Source organism: Choloepus didactylus, chromosome 1 (genome assembly GCF_015220235.1).
Source record: "Choloepus didactylus isolate mChoDid1 chromosome 1, mChoDid1.pri, whole genome shotgun sequence".
In the NCBI taxonomy this organism is placed as follows: Eukaryota; Metazoa; Chordata; class Mammalia; order Pilosa; family Megalonychidae; genus Choloepus; species Choloepus didactylus.
The window spans coordinates 243,774,423-243,798,097 of NC_051307.1; the positions used below are offsets into that span (position 1 = coordinate 243,774,423).

The following is a 23,675-nucleotide window of genomic DNA, read 5'->3' on the forward strand; positions in this document are numbered from 1 at the left end:
GGAAGGAGAGTTCAATCTCTGGACTATCACACAAAAGAAGAAATGAGCTCACTCACCTGGCTTGAGAGAGTAGGGATATTAGAGGGAGAGAGTTTTTGCCTCAAGCAGAAAGAAAAATTTCCTAATAATCAGGGTACCTAGCAACAGACGGGGCAGCTCCAGGAGGTGGTATGTTCCCTGTGGCTTGAGGAATTCAAGTTAAGATTAAGCAACCACCTGTTAGAGATGGAAGTTTGACCATATACCCTTTGAGGTACCTTCCAGTGGGGAGATTTTATGGTTTCAAGGCTTTTTTGTTTTTATGAGTGCCAAGAGGCACTTGGCTCGGATTTGATCTTGTCAAACCCTGCTAATAACTATTAATGCAACAAACCTGTTGGCTCTGTCTCCCTCACCCTCTTAAAGCTGGCACAAGTCCACATTCACCAAATTAAACTCTGCCCTTCAGGCATGTTGGCTCAACAAACAAACCGTTTCATCCTAGAAAGAACTAAAGCCTTACCCAGGTTTAGGGTAGAAAGAAGATGGAGGCAGGGTGGAGAACCACGTGAAATACTCAAAAGAATAAACCATCCAGACACTTCCTAGCATTTATATATATTCCAGCAACAGCTAGTGCTAATTGCAAATCATTCTTATCTATTCATTACGGCAGGCCTCCAAGGAACTCCTCAAAGCAACAGCTGTGCAGGATTGGTTTTAGTTACTACACATCAGGGAAAAGAATCCTTTATTCTTTTAAAATCACAACAATTTTGGCTTTCCCTCAATTCAGATCAGGTGACCCCAAAATGTGTAAATGGTTGAGGTTTAACTGCATCGTCTTTAAGTTGCATCCACGGTGTACAAGGAACAGCAAGATTTGGTGATTATCCCCTTCGGGATGATCAATAAGAGCATTCAGTCGGCCCTGGGAAGGTGGGATCAGAAAACCTCCACTGCTATCAATAACCTCAGTGTTTCACTCTCACTTCCAAAGCTAATCAGTCTCCACCCCTCCCCACCCCCAAATCAGCCTGGATGTACCTCTTAAAGGCCTCCATTCAGAATTTAGCTCAGAGCACCCTTAGCTCTTTAAACAATTTAAACAAATTGTCTTTCCTCATTCCCTGTTGAATGCAGTGTATATTTACACAATAAAAAGGTATCAATCTCAATTTAGGGTATTTTCCTGATGGTGAAAGATATTTAGTTTGGCGAGACTGCCACCACCTTCTCTCTTGCTGATTCTCCCAGAGCGGAGTAGCAAAGCCATCTGCCCAGGAGAGGGGAGAGATTCCCATTTCCTATAAATACAAATGCTCAGATGTGTACCACATTTGGCATTTTATACAGTCCTTTCGCACAGGTTATCTGCTCTGACCTCAAACACTCTCCCTAGAGACAGCATGGTTCCCATTTCACAGGTGAAGGAATGGCGACTCAGAGAAGTAAAGCCACTCACCCCAAGTCACACAGCTAGAAAAAAAGAGAACCTGAGGCTAAAATGCAAGCCCACTCGGTCACCTACACCTCCGCTGCCTCTCAGGTAGTCCCACCTGCTGAGCAAGAAAGAAACTGCAATTTCACGGTACCTTTCTGTTTCCTGGTCTGTGCTCTGCTGTTTGCTCTCGAAGGGAGTGAAACTGCTCATGTCCACATAGCCATCATTCTCATTAGCCGTAGACAGGGCTCTGCTCTGATCCTCAAACAGCTTTGTAAAAGTCCCAGCCCTCGCAGGCCTCCGGGGCGGGATCTGGATGTTCTCGTAGTCCGAGTTCATGGCGGGAATGTTCTCGTAGTCTGAGGTGTCGGCATTGGGGAACGAGATGGACCGTGGCTTGGTCAGCGGCAGGGGCAGGAAGGGCGGCCGGGAGCGGTCCTCGAAGGACTCCACTCGGGACACCGTCCTGCTGAAGGGCATGCCTTTCCTCTTGCCGTCTCGGTAGAAGATGAGGGAGGAGGGGGATTCACAGGCCCGCAGCTTCCCAGTCCGAGATTTAAGCTGGGGGGAGTTGCTAAGGCTTCTCCGGTCAATTTCCAGGATCCTGGCAGGCCCGTGGTAGCTGGATTCTGAAGACGACCTGGAGGAAGACACATTGACATCCACGTGGACTTTGCTCTCCGTCTTCTTTTTAAACGTCAGTGCCAGGAACCGCTTAAAGGACGACTTCTTTTTCTTGGTGTGTTTGTCGGGGGAGTCACTCTCGATCAGCAGGGAGGGAGAGCTCTTGGTGATGGGCTTTTTGGTGATGCAGGCAAGGTCGAAAGGGGGTGGAATGTCGACGACGGACGACGGCGTCGAGGTGCCACTGGAGGGAAGGTGGTTTCTCTGGGAGAAGCTGCCGGAAGAGCCAATCACACAGGGCAGAGAGAGGTTGTCCTCTTTTCTTTTTATCCTGTGGTCCTCTAACCCGGATCCCTCAGGCTCGCGGTACAGGGAGAACGGAATCTCTCGGCCTTCCACCGAGAACGACCGAGGGTACAAAGTGAAGGCTCTGGGCTTTGCCGGCAAGGCCCTGCTGGCTTCCAGGGGCTTCCCTTCCAACGACGAAGCCGTCTTTCTCGCCTCCTCAAAGGCCCCTCCACTGCCAATGGCTGACGAGCCGGCTTCTATTCCCGTTTCTTCCGGCACAGTTTCTGGGACATAGCCAGCCACCTTCCCAGAGTGGGGCCGTGTCCTCGTGACAAGGTTGATCCTGTCGATGGGCAGCAGGCTGTTCTCAGCATCAGAGTTCATTTCTTCTTTCGTGCCGTAACCATCCAGGACGTCCGAACCCACCTGCATCTCAGACGGCTCTCTTTCTCTGGGGAGCAGGTGGTCCGCCGGGCACGTCAGGCCAACTCCCATCACGTAGGGGTTCGTGAGCGTGTCGTCTGCCGCCTCCTCGTCTGGGGCACCTTTTGGCAAGACCACCACGTCAGGGACAGAGGGGCCCTCGCAGGCTCCGTCTTCCAGAGAGCCATGCCGGCCAGCGGATGGCCCAGCCCCGGAGGCCTCCTGTGCACACACCCCTGACTTCGATTTCTGCTCGGCTTCTAAGCCTTTTGCCGACTTGGAAAGGGGAGAATAGCTTTCACTACAAAAAGAGGTGCTCTCTGTCGGAAAGAACTCATAGGGACTCCCTGTAAGTGAAGCCACAAAGTCATCGATGCCGTCGTTCTCAAAGGGAACGATGTGGCAGCTCTCCTCGGCAGGTTCCTCCTTCACGGGGTCCTCGCCTTCTCGGGGGTCTCCTCCCACCTCCTGGGGGACGGACGTTTCTTCTTGGTCAGGTTTTTCGTCTTGATCTGGCTGCTCCTCATCAGCCTGGGCACCATCACCCGTGCCATCCTCACACTCCTCTGAGATCTCAGTGTTTCCCAGGGCCACGCCTGCCTCCTGGGCATCCGTGGCCATCTCCTCGTTCTCAGGGGCCTCCCTGCTGGAGTCTCCAGCATCTTCCTCGGGGGAACCATCAGAATCTGCACGCACGTCTGGTTCTGCATTGGCACAGCCTTTCTCACCAACCTCCTCCACCTCCCTGGGGGTTTCGGGGGCCCCGGGCATCTCGCCAGGAGCTGCCAGATCCCCTAAATCGACATGGGTTAGGATGATCTCACTCTGGAAGACCTCTCCATCCCAAGTGCCTCTGTCCTCCAGGTTATACACATTGTGTTCTTTCACCAGCTTCTCTTCCTCCTCGCTGGTGCATGCCGGCTCCTCAGTCTCTGGGTCATTTTCACGTCCCTCCTCCCCCACGCCTTCACTGCACTCTCCGCTCAGCACCACTTCAGTGGGGGCTGCCGGGTCCTCAGCAGCCCCCGTCCCCTCCATGTCACACTGCTCACTTGGCTGCCCGTGCTCCTCTTCCCCGGAGGCCTCGCCCCCCATGCAACCCCGGTCTGCAGGCCCGTCTTCTCTCGGCACAGCCCTGGGGGCCACGATGTAGTCCTCATTGGCCTCGGGGTGGGACAAATGCCCTTCGCAGGGGCCCCTGTCCATGCAGAGCAGCTTCCCGTTGCTGCATTTGTTTAAGCTGTTGTTCATGTACACGCTGGCTCTCCACTCGTTGGGGGCAGCCAGCCTAGGCTTAGGAGCGATGGGGGGTTTTGGCCCCCTGGACATAGAGTTTGGACTGTGGAGACTGTCGGATCGGGGTGACGAAGGGAATTTGGGTGATGAAGGGAATTTGGGTGACGCCAATGGTGTGAGAGGACTGCTAGTCTTTGGCTTGGGAGCAACTGGTGGTTTGGGTGACTCTAAAGGACAAAAACAGAGAAAAGAAGGGCAAAAAGGAGAATTAATTTTATTTCCATTCAGATTCTCCCACATTTACCATTTGCAAGGGGACACTGAAGAGAGTTCCCCTAACCCGCATGAATCCAAGCTACTATGTTTTGTCTTAGGCTTATCGCTCCACCATAATCTTTAAAACATCTTAAGATTCATTCTGTAAACAAAGTGAACAGACCCTTGTTCTATACACAGTGCCAGCTAATGAAATGCAAACGAATAAACACTTGTGCTCCCTAAATGAGGGTGTTCACTCAACAAATATTTATTAAACACCTGCTGTGTGCCAGGCACCCGTGAGATGAGGCTGAACTTGACAATCACCATCCCTGCCACCTTTGTGGAGCTTACAATCATTCTACAGCCAATTCATTGGATACCTATAATCCATACACGTAGCACAGTACACAGAGGGGCTCCGAGCTCAGGAAGAGAAGAATACCTCTGCTGAGTACTCAGTAACAGAACAAATGAACAACAGAGCCGTAGACCCTTGGAATGGGACCCCTGAACATTGTATCATCCCTTCAAGGTGACACACCAAAGGTTTGTGACAGTGACGTACAATTCTTCTGACAGTCACAGAGGAATTCTACATGCTTCTGGACGGGTGACCAGCTAACTGCCCCGCATCCAAATTCCATGGGAGAAATTATCTGGCATTTGTCAATGTGGATATTTGCAAAAGAGCTCATTCTTGTGAATACTGAGCATCTGTTGAACAAGGAAGAATAAAAGATGAGGTAAAAACCATAAATGCAACAGGAATTGGGGAAGCTAGAGCTAAGTGGCAGGGAAGGTGAAGTTTCAGCTAAACTTTGCAGGATGGGAAGGATGTGGACAAGTGGAAAGGTCAAGGGAATAATCATCAGCTCCCACGTTCAGCATCTCAACTGCCATGAGCCAGGCCCACCACGCATGCATACCTCTTCCCTGGCCTCTCTGCCTCCTGCCTGTTTTCCCCCAAGCCCGCTCCCACACTGTAGGCAGAGTGATCTTATTCTAGGAATGCAACCTCATCCTGGCATCTCCAGTTCAAAAATGCTGCCTGGCTCCCTGCTGCCCATGGATTAGGACATCTGGGCTTCTGCTTCAACCCAATCTCATCTCCTAGCTCCATCCCCAGTGAGGCTTGGGTTTGACACAAAGGGGCTTCAGAATGCTAACCCAGCTGGTGACAGCAGGGGGGATGGAGCAGAAGGCCTGAAGGTCTCTGTCAGCAAACTCTTCTCCTCCCCACACATCTAACCCCTGGTAATGTCCTTGCAGCAAGTAATACTGTTGATCTCATTCATGAAAACTGGCTGTCACCGAGCTGTTTTCGCCTAGTCCTCTTTCTAACTCTCGTGCCACTCCTTTCTGCCATTCACAGGCTCATTTTCATTCATACTTCTAATTGAATGATGATACGTGCTCACCACTCCTTTCCCCTGTCTTTCCACATTTACAGTAATGGTCATAGTTCTATTCTTTGTTCTTAACTCCTACATCTACTCTAAAGCTATGCAAACCCCCATAGATCATCCAACCTCCATCCAAAATCCAATCTCTAATCCAAGGCTGTCCAATAGAAATATAGTGTGAACAACATATGTCATTACAGATGTAATTTTTACTTTTCCAGTAGCCACATTAAAGAGTTAAAAAAAAGAAAAAAAGAAAGGAAGAAAGAAGGAAAACAAACAGGTGAAATTCATTTTAACAATATATTTTAGTCAACCCCCAAAATTAACATTTCAGCAAGTTATTATCAATATATAATATTACTGAGATATTTGACATTCTTTTTTGTACGCCATCTTCAAAACCCAATGTGGATTTCACATTTACAGCACACTTCAATTTGACTCACCACATTTCAAGTGCTAGTAGTCACATGTAGCTGGTGGCTACCTTTCCGGACAGTCCAGCTTATAAATGCTTTTAGACTATCCTATTGGCACCTCAATTTCATTATGTTAGAAAACAAAATCTGTACCATCTTCCCTAAACTGACAGAGCTAAGTAAAATTCAGCTAAGGCCCCAAAGGAAATGAAAAGGGACTGGAGTAGCAACAATATAAAATATAAAGTTCATGCACTTTATTCCTAAAAGGGTCCAAGATTTCAGAGACTCTTTACTTGTACTCGGAATATAATTCCAAAGAACTTGGGCTATCTGGTTTCCCAGCCCACAGCTAGTTAGAAGGGATGGGGGAGTTAGTTAGAGCAGGAACACTGACAGTTGTAAGAAGTGGTAGCTGACAACAAGAAAGGGAGAGAAGAGAGAGGTATAACTACAAAAGACTTTGAAGGCTAAAGCATGCAGTGGCTGGAAGCCATCACTGCACCAAACCCCTAACCCTCTTTAGTTTCATCTGCATCCAAGTCCAGGCCAGTCACTGCCATCCAGATAATAACCCAGAGTCTTCCAGAAATGATAAAGGATATTCCAAAACTCCTTGTTTACATAAGCAATCACATACGTCAGAGTTTAGAAAAATATCTGTCCAAATTAGTTGAGAAAACAAAAATGTGGAGCTTAAAAAGGTAAGCCTCATTTACCTGGAAGTGTGGGGTAACAGAGCAAGCTTCTGGAGCCTGGCTGACCCAGGTTCAAATCCTGGCTTTGCCACTTAGAAGCAATGAAACTGAGACTCAGTTTCCTCATCTAAAAAATGGGTACAACCATAGCACCTATCCTCAAGGAGTTGTGAAGATGAAAAATATTAAAAATACTTAATAACAGGTCTTCACATAGAAGTATTCAATGAGCAGTAGCTATTTCTGTTTTATAACTGTCTACCCCACAACTTCCCCCAGATGAGTCTTGCTCTACACCGATATATTATGCAATACTGGTTTCAAGCCCTCAACATCAGGTGGCAGGTGCTGGCATGAAATTATTCTTTCAGGGTGAAGACTCTCATTCCTCATCCTAAACAGGTGGCATTTAACACGGACGCCGTGACACACAGCAGAGGAAAAGATGGGCCGTGAAAAACGACCATCGCCCTGGCTGCACCGCCTCCGCCCCCACCCCATCCTTCATCCAATCCAGCTATCGATTTGTGGGCGCCATCTCCTCGGGAAAGGTTATGGGGGCATTTGAGGCGTGATCCTGCAAGAAAATGCCTTTCCCAGAGGATCCCCTAGGAATGACAAATACTCAGCGTCTGTCTCGTGTGTCCAGCTCTGAAGCTCAGGGCATTTTCCCGCATCCCTTTTAGATCAAAGGATGTTGGAGTCGGAAAGGCTTTTTCTGACCCTTCGTGGAAAGATGGGGAAACTGAGGCTCGGGGAGGGCAAGCGACTAACTTGGAGTCACCAGAGTAGAGCCTGGGTAGAAAGTGGGTTTCCCAGTCCAGTCTCCTGAACCTCTGCCTTCGCTTTCCCTTTATAGCAGAGATTCAGGGGTCCCAGCATCTAGTGAGGCAAAGAAAGGTAAAATGCAGGGAAACTGAGGCCAGACACACCAGGTGACTGGCAGGAGTGGAGGAGATCTATAGGAGCCCGGGGCCAGGGCTCAGAAGTACTAACTGACCATGAGGTGAATAACTGCCTTTCTTCGCTCCCACTCAGCTTCCTTTTATCCAATTTGACAAATATTTATTGAGCACCAACTATGTGCCAGGCACTGATCCAGAGTCCTTGGCTACATCAAAAGATGAAACAGAGACCCTGCCTTTGCAGCCTTATATTCTAGTGATGGGAGGAGATAAACAATAAAAAGGATAGGTATATTACATATTGGATATTAGGTGAGGATAAGGTCTAGGGAAAAAGATTAGGAGCGGATGTTGGTTTTATTGGTTGGTTTGGTTTTGCCATTTTAAACGGAGAGACCAAGACAGGCCTCACTGAGGGGACATTTGAGCAAAGACCTGAAAGAGGAGAGGGAGTTCAGAGCTGCACCTGGTGTGTTTAAGAAGCAGCAAGGAGTCCAGGGTGGCTGGGAGAGAGTAGGAGCAGGGGGTACACAGGAGATGAGGTCAGAGGGGTGGTGGGGAAGGTGCAGATTTTGCATCCTTGTGAGCCATGGGAAGACTTTGGTTTTTCCTCAGAGTGATGTGGGAAGCAGGGTTTTGAGCAGAGGAAGGGCATGCACACTCTGTTTGCAGTACTGAAAATAAAGGGAGACAGTGGGGATGGTGGCAGGGAGACCGGTGAGGAGGCTGTCGCAAAAATCCAGGCAGGAGATGGTGCTGAATACATAAAAATGTGACTATACAGGGAACCAACGATTGTTTACTTAGGACGGAATGTATGGTGTGTGAACAAAACCATCTTAAAAGAAAGGGGTTGATGAAGAAACCTTAAGGCACTATATTGAGTGAAATAAGTCAGACACATAAGGACAAATATCGAAGGGTCTCACTGATATGAACTAATTATAATATGTAAACTCATAGACACGAAATGTAAGTTATCAGGATATCAAATGAGGCTAAAGAATGGGGAGTGGTTGCTTATTATGAGCAGAATGTTCAACTAGGGTGAACTTAAACATTTCGGAAAAGGACAGGGGTGATGGAAGCATGTTGTGAGAATAACTAACAGTGCTGAAAGGCGTGTGAAGGTGGTGGAAAGGGTAAGTTCAGAGTCATATATGTCACCAGAAGGAAAGTTGGAGGTTAAAAGATGGGAATGTACAGAACAGTGAATCTTGTGGTGGACAATGTCCGTGATTAACTATACAAATATTAGAAATCTCTCTCACAAACTAGAACAAATGTATGACACTGTAACTAGAAGTTAATAATAGAGAGGCATATGGGAAAAAAACATATACCTATTGCAAACTATATACTACCATTAGTAGTATTTTAACATTCTTTCAACAGTTAACAAATGTACTATACCAAAACTATGAATCAATAATGGCGGGGGACGTGGTTAGCGGTATGGGAGGATTTGAGTTTCCTTTTTTTGGTCTTTATTTCTTTTCTGGAGTAATGAAAATGTTCTAAAAATTGAAAAAAAATTATGTTGATGGATGCACAGCTGTATGATGGTACCATGGGCAATTCATCATACACTTTGGATCTCTGGATAATTATATGATATGTGAACAACCTCAAAAAATATATAGATTTAAAAAAATAAAAATAAATAACTGAAAACAAACAAACAAAATCCAGGCAAGAGGTGATGGAGACCTGGTATCTGGGATGCGAAAACCAGAATTTCTGTTTTGCACATGTTAAAAGTTATCTGTCTATTCAAGCTCTCCAGTCTGTGGAGGCAAGATGGGGCATATGATGGCAGTAACCCTGACCCCATGGAGACATGGGGTGACCTTTCATTTCCAGGAACAGGATTGCCTCAAGGACCCCAGATTAAAGCAAACCCCCAGGCTGACCATGGATCAGCCTGAATTAGGGTAACAAGGAAAGGAAAGGAGTGGAAAAGCCTGGAATACTGCAATTGAAAGTAACACTCCACTGTCATCAATTTTTCAAAGTAGTATCCCATGCTCTGCAGTAACATGTCTCCATTTATCAACAAAGAAAGATACACATACTATTTTGTTAATTTTTTAAAATGTCATTAAAAAACAGCATATTATGATTTAGTTTTTTAAAATATACACATAAAAATTTTTAAAAAGCTAAAAAAAAAAAAGAAGTTATCTATCACACACCTGGGAATAAATGTCAAGCTGGCACTTGGATGTCCCAGTTCGGGACAGAGGTCTGGCTGGAGGAATCCATTATACAGAAGGAATTTAGGACATGAGTCTGGGGGTTCATCAGTCAATGACTGTGGACAGAGAAAAGGGCAGGACCAAACAGGGAGCCCTGGTATTTCCAATGAAGTGAAGAGTCAGCTAAGGAAACTGAGGAGGAGATACTTGTGAAGCACACAGAAAATAGAGAGCAGAGAATATGAGAGCTTCTAGGTCTGCCCCCTCTCTCCCTGCCTCAAAAAGAAAAAAAGAAAAAAAATATATATATATATAGCCCCTGATCTCAATGTACAAGTTATCATGGGTCTCAGACCAAATCTGCCTAGACAGGACTGAGGGAAGAGGTAACATAGAGGCACAGATTGAAAGACAAGGAGGATTTTCACAATCAGCAGAGGCTGGGGCTAGGGTATTCCACGTACAGAGAACAGCACGTGCCGAGGCCCAGAGGCAGGCAGAAGGAAACACATTTTAGGGGTATGGTAAAGAGAACAGTGGGGCTGAGACTTAGGGTACGGCAGGGGGATGGAAATTATAGGACAAATCAGAGCTGGAGTTTCCTCCTTGTGGATTAGGCTAAATCTTATGAATTTCTTAAACCCAGTGAGGGTATAGCTGCTGGACCCTCTGCATTTTCCTGAGTCCCTCTAGCTGCTACATGAACTTCCTCTTTCTCTGTATCCCAGAGCCTGGAAATCATACTGTCCTCACCCTGAGTTACTAACGGCCAGCATCTCCTGGAAATCTGCTATGCCTTAAGTCAACTCAAATGTAGAACACCATTTGCGCCAAGATGCTAAGAGTTAACTGGGGGACCAGTTGGGGGGGTGAGGTGGGAGGGGTGACAGGAGGAAGAGATTTTTAACAGCTTTTGGTGATAGAAATTATCTCCAGCCAGCCCCTGGTATCAGTTTGTATTTTCCCTCCCTATTTTAATTAAATATCTGTCAGTCACACATTCATGCTTGTTGCTCCCTTGTCATCTATGTACAGATTCAATTAGAGGAGATACTGGGAGGAGCACTGGACTGGGAGTCAGGAACCCCGATCACCACTCCAGGCTCTGCCATTAACTGAAGATGTGACTGGGCAAGACCCCTCTCCTCCCTGAGCCTCAGTTTCCCCTATCTGTAAAGCAAGGGGACTGGACCAAACAGTCAGTAAGTGCCTTCTGCCCTGGTCAACTCAATACATGGGCCTTCTTATATGACTAGAGACATCCAAGACTTGAGTCCCCGAATCTGCTTCTACCACAGTTCACTACACTCCCCCTGGAACTCTCATAACCATATGTTCCAAGAGTAATTATCTTCCAATTTCACCTTCCAATTGCATCTCAATTTAACTTTCATTCATGGGTACCTGCTGGAATGGCCAAGCCAAGTCTGATGATTTCTAATTAGGCTGCTATTAACCTAGTCCGGTGACCCAGAACAGGGCATCTACTGGGAAGACAGCAGGCTAGTGGGAAGAACAAGAGCTGTGGATTTCACAGAGCTAGGCTCTCATCCCAGCTCCGCTACTCACCAGCTGTGTGACCCTGGCACATCACCCTGCCTCTCTGAGCCTCAGTTTCCTTCTTAGTAAGATGGAAGAAATACTCTCTCTTTTTTTTTTTTCCATAAAGTTGTGAAGAAGTTTAAAGGAAATAAAAGATGTAAGGTGCCTAGCAAAGTCAATCAGCAAACATTTCCTGGGTACCTACTAAGTATTAGGCACTGGATAAAAAAATACAGGTTCCCAAGCTGCACAGTCCAAGTTTCAATCCTGTCTCAGTTACTTACTAAATAAGTGACCATAAAATCTCTGCACCTCAGTATTCCCATCTATAAAATGGGGGTTAGCAATAGTCCTCACCTCATAAGGTTACTGTGAAAACTAAATAAATTAATACAAGGAAAACACTTGAAAGCAGTATCTGATTCATAGAAAGCCAGTATTTAGACAGTGTTTATTGGTCACTTTTAATGTGCCTGGCACTGTTCCAGGCACCTTACAAAGATTATTTTTAGTCATGAAATCCAATGAGAAACATATTATCACTCCTATTTATCAGATGAAGAAACTGAGACACAGAGAGGTTAAGTAACCTGCTCAAGGTCACATGACCAAATGGCGGCTCTGAGATTCGAACCCATGAATCTGTGAACCCTTACGCTACAGGATCAGGGAATCATCACGTGAAGCCGCTACCCCGCCCATCAAATTGAAAAAGTAACCCGGCTTATGCTGGAGACAAACACCGGACAATCAGACCCAAGAGAGGCAACTGCTAAGATTTCCTGGGACCAAACCTGCGTGTAAGTTTCCGCCGACTCGCTCCATCTCCTAGATTCTCAGAGAAGGGAAGACGCGCCCAAGCCTCATGCAGGGAACCGTGTGGGAAACTGGAAACTCTCTCACCATTGTTTTAAAACCGAGTTTTATTAGGGGTGTCGGAAAAAGCTAGCCTGGCTCCATCCAGGCTGTGCCAGCTCAAGCCACCTTCTTCATCCAACTAGCTATCGGCTGGCTGGGAGGCTGGGACCCTCCTCCAGACTTCTCCAGGCCTACAAAGAGGTGCCCCTGCCCCGGGGAATCTCAGACCCACACTAACTGCCAGGGTCCACACGCACGGCAACAACAGGGCTGCCACACTCCCAAGTCCCCGCGAGGTTCCTCTGCCAACTCAGTCCAGTCCAGTGTCTCCCCCTGCACTTCACTCCCAAGACAATGATTTTTTTTTCATTAAAAACATTTAAAAAAAGAAACAACAATGAAACCCCACAAAACACACACACACACACTCAGACGACAGTAGGATATGGTTCCAGGACAGCCAAAATGGTGGCTTCCTGTTTCTTTAGGGATGTGTGTTTTAGAGTATGGCTTGGACAAGGGTGGTGGTCAGGGAGGGGGCTGCCTTCTGCTAAATTCTAAGAGAAAATGAAAAACGAGTGGCGATGGTTTCTTGGCAGGCCCTTGAAGTTCGCTGGGATTGTTCCCTTGCAAACTCGCATCTCGGAGGGAACTTTCGGCCCTTCCCGCGGATGGAGGTGCGAGCCCCCAGGATTGGGATCCAGGTCCCGCCCGTCTCCCAGTCTCAGTTTCTAAATCTGTCCAATGGCACTCTGGAGGCATCGCTAAGATTTCTTCCCCAACGCATTCTGGATTCAGGGAATCCCCAAACTGTTGGAGGAGTTTAGGGGGGGAGTCAGATTTCCCGGGCAGGGAATGGGGGGGCGCCCGCCTGGAGGGCGGCTCAGCCTGGGCGAGGAGCTTGGCGTTCCGTCCCCTGGGGGAGGCACAAAGGCGGCCCCGGGCCAGGACTCGGCGAGGGGTGGGGTGTGTTGCGGAGAAAATAATTTAGGGCTTTTCAGTTCATTCGGAGGGTGAGCTCCAATCCCGGGGTCTGAGGATGAGAAAAGGGAGCGAGGAATTGTCTAAGGGTGCGCCGGGTCCTGGAGGTCCAGGAACGGACCCCGGTGTGAAGGGCCGGGTGGGTCCCCCGAGGGGCGAACGAGGGCTCAGCGAGGACCCCCGAATTAAGAAGCTGGGGTTCGGGGACGCGCGGCCAAGTAGCTTTTGCGAAGGGGACGTCTTTCTCCGTTACTGAGGTGACCCTCGGTCTGGGGACGGACGAGGAGAGGATGCCTCCTTGGCGAGGGGACCTCCCGGCCCCGCCCGTACCCTGGCCGAGGCCTCGCCGGGTGGGAAAGTCGGGGGGACTCCGGTAGCTCCTGCCCGGCGCCCCGCGGACTCCAAGTTGGAGCGCCCGGCCGGGACCCCTCGCGCGCGTTCCTCGGCGTCTGAGGTGGCGCCGAGCCTCCTACCTGCACTGTTCATCTTCCAGCGCGCGGAGCCCGGGCCCGCCCGTCGGTCGGTCGACGCCCCGTCGGTCCGTCCGAGCGCTAGTCCGCGCGCCGCCTCACTCCATGGCCGCCCCGCGGGGCCCGCACCCCTTCGCGCCCGCCCCGCCCCCCGGCGCGCGCCGGACACCGCGCGGCGCGCAGGGCAAGTGGGGGCGCGGGGCGCGAGCCTCCGGGGCGGGGCCGGGGGGCGGGGAGGGGCAGGGGCGCGAGCGCGGAGCGCGCGGGGGAGGCAGCTCGGACGGCGCGCGCGGCGTCGCGTCCACTCGGGAGTCCGCGCGAAGCTGGGAGCGTGTGGGGGGACGCGGGGCGCGAGCTTTCGGGGGCGGGCTCGCGCTGGTGGAGGGGGCGGGGAAGGGAGGGGGCGCGAGCGCCGGGGCGGCAGCCCGGGCAGCGCTCGGCGTCGCGTCTGGTCTGAGCTCCGCGTGGGGAGCACTGAGCTTCGGCCGCCGCGCGTCTGCCTGCGTTGCCGCCTCCCGCTGCTAGACGTTTCCTCCCGCTCCGTAGAGGAAGGCGTTTTTTTTTTTTTTTTTTCTGCTCAGTCAGGGATCCATGGAATTGCGGGGCGAGGCGTCCCTGCGCACATTTAAAGGGGCCGTGGCCGTGGGGACTTGGGGAGCCGCGCGAGGTTGAGGGGACAAGGTCCCAGGCTGGGAGAAGGCAGGCGAGTGGGGTTTCTAGGGATTTCCTACTGCCCGCGCCCAGCGGACCTTTTATTTCCAACCTCCACTTAAGTCTTGTGCAGGCACTGTGCCGACAGTGGAACGAGACAGCCTCAAATTCTTGCCCTCAACTTGCTTAGATGGAGACACAAGACAAATAATTGAAAAATAGCATTTCGGATAGTGATAAGTGCCTTGGGGGAGATAAACCAAGGTAATGAGGTAGAACAGTGGCTCTCGAAGTATGCCTGCACTGGCATAGGAACTGTTGGGAATTCAGATTTGCAGGATTTTTCACCAACCCAAAGTCTGAGAACCACTGGAGTAGGGAATGGGTAATGAAGGAAGGCTTCCCTGAAGAAGCAACCTTGAAAAGGAGACCTGGTTGATGAGGAGCCCATGTTTTTCACTCAAGGCACACCTGCCAGCACCTCCCCAGGGTTGACTGGTTTGAATCAACTTAGGCATAGCTGCCACCTCCTGACAGGTACTGGATGGGGGGGAAGCATTGCAGCCCTTGGGGGCCTCCGGAGACGGTTGGAGCAGGCCACTGGGAGAAGTGGAAAGGAAAGGCCTATGGCTTTTAATGGCATACTAAGAACTTCTTTCAACATCCATTAAGTGCTGAGGGCCTGCATCACATCTTTCATAAATAACATTTATTGAGCACTTACTGTGTGCCTGGCATGGTGCCAGGTGCTGCCTATGCTTGTTGACTCATTTGAGCGTTGGCCACAGGTATCAAACATTTACAGTTGAGGAAACTGAATACACCAAGTATTAAAGTGGAATTTCCTGACCCTGCGTACCCAGCCTAAGGAGTGGCTCGGTCATTAAGTAGTTTTGTTGTGAACACACTAGGTGCCAGAGTTTGAGCTTTCAGCAATTCTGGCACACTGTGTGGAGGGGGAGAGCCTGATTCATTTTGGCAATATAGCCAATATATCTTCTGTATCCAAAGCTCTAGGCTGCCTGCTGTAGGGGTTAGGGGAGTAAAACCTGGAACACACACCCCTTCCCCCCTCCACCACCACTACCATCAGCATTCTTTCGTTTCCATCAAATGGAGAAGGAAGGCCTAGAAATGACTCCTTGATGGGTCGATGACTGGAAAGGGTAGGAACTGTGTCTGCCCTGCTCACCACTGCAGCCCTGACACCTAGCACAGGCTCCAAACCTTAGTAGGTCCTCCAAAAATATGTGTTGGAATAAAGGCCTAAAATAATGGTTCAGAGTACTGTCTGGGATCCTTGGGTTCTCTGGGACTGAGGGAGACAGAGGCTGTGCTAGGATCTTAGCACCAAGGCAGAATTCCAAATGGACACAAGGCATTTCACAGCCATGGCTATGTCTCCCCAAACCTGGACATCTTTGATCCAATTGGTCCCAGATAATCAGATGTTCTTTGTTGCATAAAGACGCACCTCCCTGTTCTTAAGTGTGGTCCATAGAGCAGCAACATTGGCCACACCTGGAAGCTTCTTAGAAATGCAGAACCTCAGGCCCACCCTGGACCTACTGGATCAGAATCTGCATTGGAACAAGATTTCCAGATGATTTATATGCACACTATGGTTGGAGAAACACTGCCCTGTTTCTTTTTGGATGGATGTGCTGCTCGACTGAAGTCGAGAAAGGACATCACAGTTTCCCCAGATTCCCAATGGGGTAAGAACTCTATCTCCTTATTAATACTTTATCACAAGGTTGGTAGGTTTCTGGATATCTGGGGACATGCACTCAGCAGAATTCCTGGTGCATATTAGGTGTTCACTAAAAATACATGACATGCATGAAGCCCCAATTTGTTATTTTTACATGAACCAATTCATCTGTTGCTGTCATTATGAAAAATCTTATATAGTGCTTTGTACTGACCGAATACTTTCACATACCTAACCAGGTTTGCAGATTTTGTTGTTGTTTTTATGCCTACTGTATGGAATTTGTATGATGTATACTTTCAGGCAAGAGCATAGTATAGACTTCCGTTCCCCCAACTGTAAAATGAGGGATTGAATTGATCTTCTCAAACCATCTCTCCATCTCGGAGCCTCAGAATCCTTTGGCTTCCAGCCTTTTCTAGAGAAATGCTTGTGCCTCTTAAATAGAATATCTATGGCCATTTTTTGTGTTACTTAAACAGGCTCTTGATAAACTTCATGGATCCATGGAAGTAGTGGTGACAGTGATGGAGGTGATGATGGTGGAAGTAGTGGTGGAAGTGTTAAAAGTGGTGTTGGAGATGAAAGAGGTAGCAGAAGAGGAAGTGGAAGTGGAGGTGGAGGAGGTGGCAGTAGAGATAGAGGAGGTAGAGGTGGGTGGTGGTATTAGAGATGGATAGCAATGAAAGAGGTGGTAGAAGTGGTAGAGGTAGAGGAGGCAATGGATATGGTGAAGTAGGTGATGGGAGTAGTTTGGGAAGTGGTGGTGAAGATGGAAGACATGATGTAGTTGGTGGTGGTGGATGAGGTGGAGGTGAGGGAGATGGTAGAGTTAGTTGAGGTGATGGAGGTGGTGGAGATGGTGGAGGTGTCCAGGTAGCTGAAGTGACAAAGGTGGTGGTGGTAGAGGTGGTGGGGTAGTTGAGGAGGTGCTAGAGGAGGTTGAGGTGGGGGCAGTGATGGAGGTAGTGGAGATGATGGAGGTGATGAAGATGGTGGAGGTGGTTGAGATGATGGAGGTGATGAAGATGGCGGAGGTGGATGAGGTGATGGAGGTGGTGGAGATGATGGAGGTGGTTGAGGTGATAGAAGTGGTGGAGATGATGGAGGTAATGAAGATGGCAGAGGTGGTTGAGGTGATGGAGGTGATGGAGATGATGGAGGTGATGAAGATGGTGGAGGTGGTTGAGGTGATGAGGTAGTGGAGATGATGGAGGTGATGAAGATGGCAGAGGTGGTTGAGGTGATGGAGGTGGTGGAGATGATGGAGGTGATGGAGGTGGTGGAGATGATGGGGGTGGTTGAGGTGATGGAGGTGGTGGAGATGTTGGAGGTGAAGAAGATGGCAGAGGTGGTCGAGGTGATGGAGGTGGTGGAGATGATGGAGGTGATGAAGATGGTGGAGATGGTTGAGGTGATGGAGGTGGTGGAGATGATGGAAGTGATGAAGATGGCGGAGGTGGTTGAGGTGATGGAGGTGGTGGAGATGAAGGAGGTGATGAAGATGGCAGAGGTGGTTGAGGTGATGGAGGTGGTGGAGATGATGGAGGTGATGAAGATGGTGGAGATGGTCGAGGTGATGGAGGTGGTGGAGATGATGGAGGTGATGAAGATGTCGGAGGTGGTTGAGGTGATGGAGGTGGTGGAGGTGATGGAAGTGGTGGCAGTAAAGGTGGTGGCAGTAGAGGTGATGTATTTAGTTGAGGAGGTGCTAGAGGAGGCAGAGGTAGGGGCAGAGACGGAGGTGGTGAAGTTGGTGAGAGAAGCTGGGGGAGGTGTCTGGGTTTGAATATGGATAGAAATGGGTAAGTGAGTAGAGTAGATAAATAGCTTCAATATTTGATGGGAAAAAATACGGTTTTAAAGAGTTGAGATTGTTTCTGGGACTTAGCAATAAAAACTAAATAACCTAGGACCCCTGGGGCAGGGACCGGAGAGGGAGGCTTAGATAATTCAGTCAACAGCCAATGTTACCCTTTGCTGTAGGAGCTGTGCAGGGGAGAAGGGAGGACAGGAAGAGACCTCAATTCTTTGCTAAGCCCTTTCCACTACTGTTGAATTTGGGATTTGAGACTAAGCAAAACCTATTTAAAAAATAATCGCACCAGGGCCATTTGGGAAAAAACACAGGTCCAAACTTGTTTAGCTGAAGCCATATGGTGGTGCAGTGTGATGGGCTGTGAAGCTGAAATGCTTATTCCTTTGTTTGCTTTTTCTAATAAGAGAAAAATGGATGTGAAAGACAGCGTGGCTTTACAAACATCCGATTTTAATACTGGTGATTGGACTTGCTGAGTCCTTATGGAACTGAGCCATGGATACTCACTAAATTCAGGAGGATGGAATGACAATAAATATCTAAAAAGAAATGACCGTGTGGGGATCCTGACTTTCACTGCTCCAGTTTTTGAGCCTTTCGAACATGTATTTTTCCCAATACTTTTATAGAGGAGTTACAATGTCCCCATTTCATAGATGGGAAAATTGAGGCTTGGAGAGGGGAAGTAACCCACCCTTATAACCCAGCCAGGACTCCTACTCCATCCTCTCTGATAACATGGTCTGAGTTCTTAACTATCAGGCTTTGCTGCCTTCTCTGTGATGGGCAAAATTTTTGCCCAGTTTTGCACATTTTCCAAATCACTCTCACCACCTTTGTTCTTCGTTTCAACAAACTGTGAGCCACAAGAGTAGGTGTTATACCCATTTGACAGATGGGGAAACTGAGGCCCAGGTGGAACTCACTGTCCTGGGACCATATGGTGAGTCAGGGGCTCAGCCGGTGCTGGAATCCACATCTCCTGGCATCCAGAACCAAGACTGAACACATGGAGCCTGAAAAAAAAAATAGGTTTTTCCGTGACTGGCTGTAGTCTCTAGCTTTGACTTTTGAGGGCAGAAGCCCCTTCTCCCTTTTCTGAAGGAGGCTGGCAGGGTGGGGGTCAGATCCCCAGCAGGAGTCAGGCCCCCCTGAGCAGGCCTTCCCTCTCTTCTCCTTCCCCCACTTCCCTCATTCCTACCTTTCTTTCTTTCTATTTGGTTGGTTAAGATGTCCAGCAGCTACCAGCAACTTCATGGTGATAAACCAGCCCACGTGTGCAGGAGTGTCAGAAGGGGTGGTCCAGGGAACCTTCCCTGTGGTTCTGAGACATCCAAGGAACAGCCAGATCTGAGCCTCAGAGCCCGGGAGAACTTGGGATAAAAAGAACTTGGATGTCCTCGGTCAGACAGGGAAGCTGTGGAAAACAAAAGCAATGCTGATGAAGATGAATGCTGATAGCTAACATCCAGTGAGTAAACCCTTTGCATACTTCTCATGACCATATGAAGGGATTTTATCATTATGCCCATTTTACAGATGAGAAAACTGAGGGTCAGAGAATAGAGAGGCTCACTCAAGTCTCAGAGCTGGCGGTGGAGTTGGGACTAAAACTAGGTCTATCTCCAAAGCCTGTGCTGCTCACCGCCCTTGCCAAGGTCACAGTGGCAGAATGGGGACCAGGATCCTGGGCATTCCTTTCTTCTTCCTTCATTCATTCATCAAAAATACACCCACTGAGTGCCTACTTTGTGCCAGGCACTGAGACAGGTATTGGACAAACAAGCTAGGCTCACTCTGAGCTCTCCAGAGCTCCCAGGCTGGCTGAGAAAGCCAGGATGCAACAGGCAATTAATTACCCATCAGTTTGATGAGAAAATCACTGGGGGAACCACAATTATTGCACCCCTTACTCAGATTTCTTGGACCCCTGCTGTGGGGGTTCCCTGTGCTTCTGGAACCAAAATCACCCCTCACTTCACCATTTAAGATCCCCAGACTCCCCTGAAAACCACTGTCCTCCATACCTCTCATTCATATACCCACATAACACAATGTAAAAAGATCAGGGAGAGCTCAATACCACGCTGAACATGGATCAGGTTTACAATAACCTCAATCAAAACTGCTGAAATCCAGCTCCTGCCTGCCCAAAACCTTGGCAAAATGCTAAGCTGGCACCAAAGCTGGATGTGGCCTTGTTCTCCAAAACCAGAAAAGCACTCCATGCTCTGTGGGCCCATGCAAAGGTGGCCATCACTGAGCGTCACAGACAGGCAGTAGAACAACACTGACCTGGGTTCTCGAGCCTCAGTTTCCCCGTTTGTAAATCAGCATAGCTAATACTTGCTGAGGCCTCATTACATGCCCTCAAGTGTTTCACGTTTATTAACTCATTTAATCCTTTCAACAAATCCATGAGATAGCCATTTTTATGATCCCCATTTTAGGGAGGAGGCTACCATGGCACAGAGAGGGTAAGACATTTGCCCAGGGATACACAGCTTGTAAGTGGTGGGACCAGCTCTCTTACCCACTTCAGCACACTGCCTGCGTAAAATGGAAATGATAATCAAGTTTGCTTCATTAAAAGAGATAATTGGTGGAAAGCACTCAGCAGGGGAGAGGGACACAGGAGGCGCTCAATAAATGATCATTATTGAAATGTCGGTACACAGTAGTTGCTCAATAAATGTTTATGAGCAAATAAAACTCTTCCCAGGATCTGAGGCACACAAGCCCCACAATCAGAGCAGGTGAGGGACAGGAGAGAGCATTTATTAAGCACTTGCTGTATACTGGGATAGCTGGGAATAACTTAGGGGAGGACAGAGCAGGAGGCACGGGGAGGCAGCCTGGAGTCTCCTGCCCCAGCTCAGGAGGGGAGTGGGTGACACCCAAGGGGTTCGTTTCCCTCCACGACCAGCACTCTTCCATAAAGTTGGGGCCCCACGGTTGGCCATCTTGCCATCCCACTCCTCACCTCCTCTGGAAAGCCTTTTTGCCCAGTTTTCCACAAGGAGCAGGTTTGCCTTTTGTCCATTAGAGATAAAAAGCATGTTATTAAAGGGAAAATGACCCCAGCCCTGCAGCCCCTTCAGCTGCTGACCCGAAGTTCCCGCAGTCTCACACTGTTTGCCCCACTGTGCAGTGGCTGTGACATCATCAGCCACTGGAGCTTATCTTCCCCCTGGAAAATAATCAAGTTGCCTTCCTGGCTCCAGGGGAAGACAAATCTAAGCCAGACACCTGCCGGGGTGGACGGAGCCCTAGCAAGACTGCCCTTTCCTTCCCACGCCACCAAGATTGGTGGGGGGAGCTGCAGATAACTTCAGCTCAAGCATCCCCCATCCCAGCAATCACCCCAGCCAGGCATGAGGGGAGAGAGGAGGGGGCTCCTGGAGACCCCCGGCTTTACCATTCACAGACTGTGGTCCTGGGCAGGGTCCTTCACTGCATCTGAGTTTTGTCCTCTAAAACATGGGAATAATGAGGACCTCTTTCTTGGGTCTTGGGGAAGGTTAAATAGTTGCTTTCCCTCTTCAACTATTTTCCTGTCCTTGAAGAGCTCACAGTCTGGTTAGAGCAAAGGGCTTGGGGTCAGCTAATGGTGCTATAGTGGAACTGGGAGTGATAGCAGGGGCTTGAATTGAGCTGAGGTGGGTAGAAAAGGTGAAAATCAGACGTCAGAAGTCAGGCAGGAAGGCTTCCCAGAGGAGGTGACATTTGGCCTTTTCCAGGTGCAGGAGTAGGGGTGGCCTCTCCAGATAGGCAAGTGCCTGGAGGGGTGAGAGAGGAGGGCAGGATTGGGCACGGTGAGAAGTGTGTTGTGGTCACAGCATGGGGTGTCTCAGAGGCAGGCCAAAGAGTTTAACTTTATCCTGCAGTTAATGGGGAGCCATGAAGTGTTTGGGAGAGAGGGTGCAACAAGGTCGGACTTATGTGGTCAAAAGACCACGCTGGTAGTGAGTGGTGGGTGATTCAGAGGGACATGACTGGAGGTAGGAAAACCTGAGGAGGCTGGAGGGGTCCAGCGAGAGAAGATTAGGCCCGAACTCATGAATATTTCCTGACGCAGGGCTGCAGGAGCTCAAATGCATGCTGGGAGGGCTTCCAGGAGGAGGCAGGCCTGTGCCCAGAAAGAGTGACACAAGCAGAGGGGAGCGGGAAAGGGCGGCAGTTTTTTCAACCCTGGTGCAAGGGTGGGAGCTGGGAGCCAGTAGCCCAGATAGACTGAAGCATACAGCATCCAGCGTGGGGTGAGAAGGGCAGGCAGGGGTCTCACCGGCAGGGTGAGAACTTGGCTTTTGTTTATCAGGCCTTGGCTGGAGGAGGGATTGCAGGTCCCCGACTCTCCAAGGAAGGGCCGGGCCCTGGGGGAAGGGAGTCGGGCTGGGCAGGGCCAGCTCAGAATTTTTATCACTGGGTGGGATTTTTATCACTGGGTGGGATCCAAGGTCTGTGGAGGAAGGGGCCACCCTCTTCCGGCCAGCTATTTTTTTTTTTCCTTGCGCTGGCCTGTTTGTCTTTTGCCCGAGGCTGCATTTCCACAACAGCCCCTCCTGGCTGGCTGGGCGCTGGCACTGGCTCCACCACACACCCAGCAGCAGGGGCGGCCCGGCCCTATGCTTCCTGCCCCTCGCCAGGCAGGCTGATTGGAGGGAAACAACCCTCAAGCCTTCTTCAAAACAGGAAACTGCTCTCCCTGCTTCCTGAAGGACAGGAACTATCCCCATGGCAACCACGGGACAAAGAGGCCACGTTAACCCTTCCGATGGCTGGCCTGGCTGAGAGCCACCTCTCCCAACCAAGGGTTGGTGGTGTGTGTAGGTGACAAGGCGGGTCCCCCTCCTAACATCCTCTAAATCTCACCAGCATCCCTGAGAGAAAGGCTGGGCTGGGATTTTATACCCATTGCACAGATGAGAATGCTGAGGTTAACCCAGAGGGGTGAAGGACTGGCCTTGAAGTAAGGAGCTGCAGCATAGAACAAATCCTGGGGTCTGGAGTCAGGCTAGAGGGGTCCAGTGAGAGATGATTAGGCCCGAACTCATGGAATGTTCCTGACACAGGGCTGCGGGGGCTCAAATGCAGGCTGGGAGGGCTTGCTGGGCAGGCTGATTGGAGGCAAACAACCCTCAAGCCTTCTTCAAAACAGGAAACTGCTCGCCCTGCTTCCTGAAGGACAGGGATTGAAGTCTTGATTTAAGTCTTGGCTCCTTGCCAGCTGTATATCTTGGACAGGTGAGTTAACCTTTCTGGGTCTCAGTTTTTCTACCTGTGAAATGGGATCATGAGAGTACCTAACTCGGCGGGGCTATTTGAGCATTTACAGAGGTCATTTGCTCATTCAACACATATTTACCAGGCACCCCACTATGTGCCAAGCTGTTCCAGGCCCTGTGCATACGGCAGTAAAATCCACCACCAACAAAAGATCTCATGGAGAGAAGATCATGGCTGGGGAAGGCATATAGCAAACAAGTACACAATAAATATAAATGAGTTAATTTCAGAGAATGATATGGTTGATGGACGGAGGGTGGGTATGTGAAGAGGTCTCTCCAGCCCGGGTGGTAAGGAGGGGCTCTCTGAGGAGAGTGAGAAGGAGCCTGTCATGCAAAGATCTGGGGGAAGAGCATTCCAGGCAGCAGGAATGGCAGGTGCAAAGGCACAGAGGTGAGAAAGGGTTTGTGCTTACTGAGCAAAAGCAAGGAACAGAGGGGGATCGGAGGGCAAGTGGTGGAAGGTGCCCGATG

At 49.5% G+C, this 23,675-nt stretch overlaps 1 protein-coding gene across 2 annotated transcripts in view; it reads right to left on the reverse strand.

Annotated features, from left to right (window-relative positions):
• The window catches only part of FGD5 (FYVE, RhoGEF and PH domain containing 5), a 148,510-nt gene extending 134,418 nt beyond the window's left edge, over positions 1-14,092 (reverse strand). Inside the window, exons 1-2 of one of the 2 annotated variants that reach the window (XM_037802593.1) lie at positions 13,736-14,092; positions 1,575-4,221 (exon numbers count right to left, since the gene is read on the reverse strand). In XM_037802593.1, the coding sequence (XP_037658521.1) occupies positions 1,575-4,221; positions 13,736-13,748 (2,660 nt within the window). In that variant the 5' untranslated portion in view covers positions 13,749-14,092. The remainder of the gene's footprint in view (positions 1-1,574; positions 4,222-13,735) is intronic. The other variant, XM_037802591.1, reaches the window with a different exon arrangement.
• Between the last annotated feature and the right edge of the window lie 9,583 nt (positions 14,093-23,675).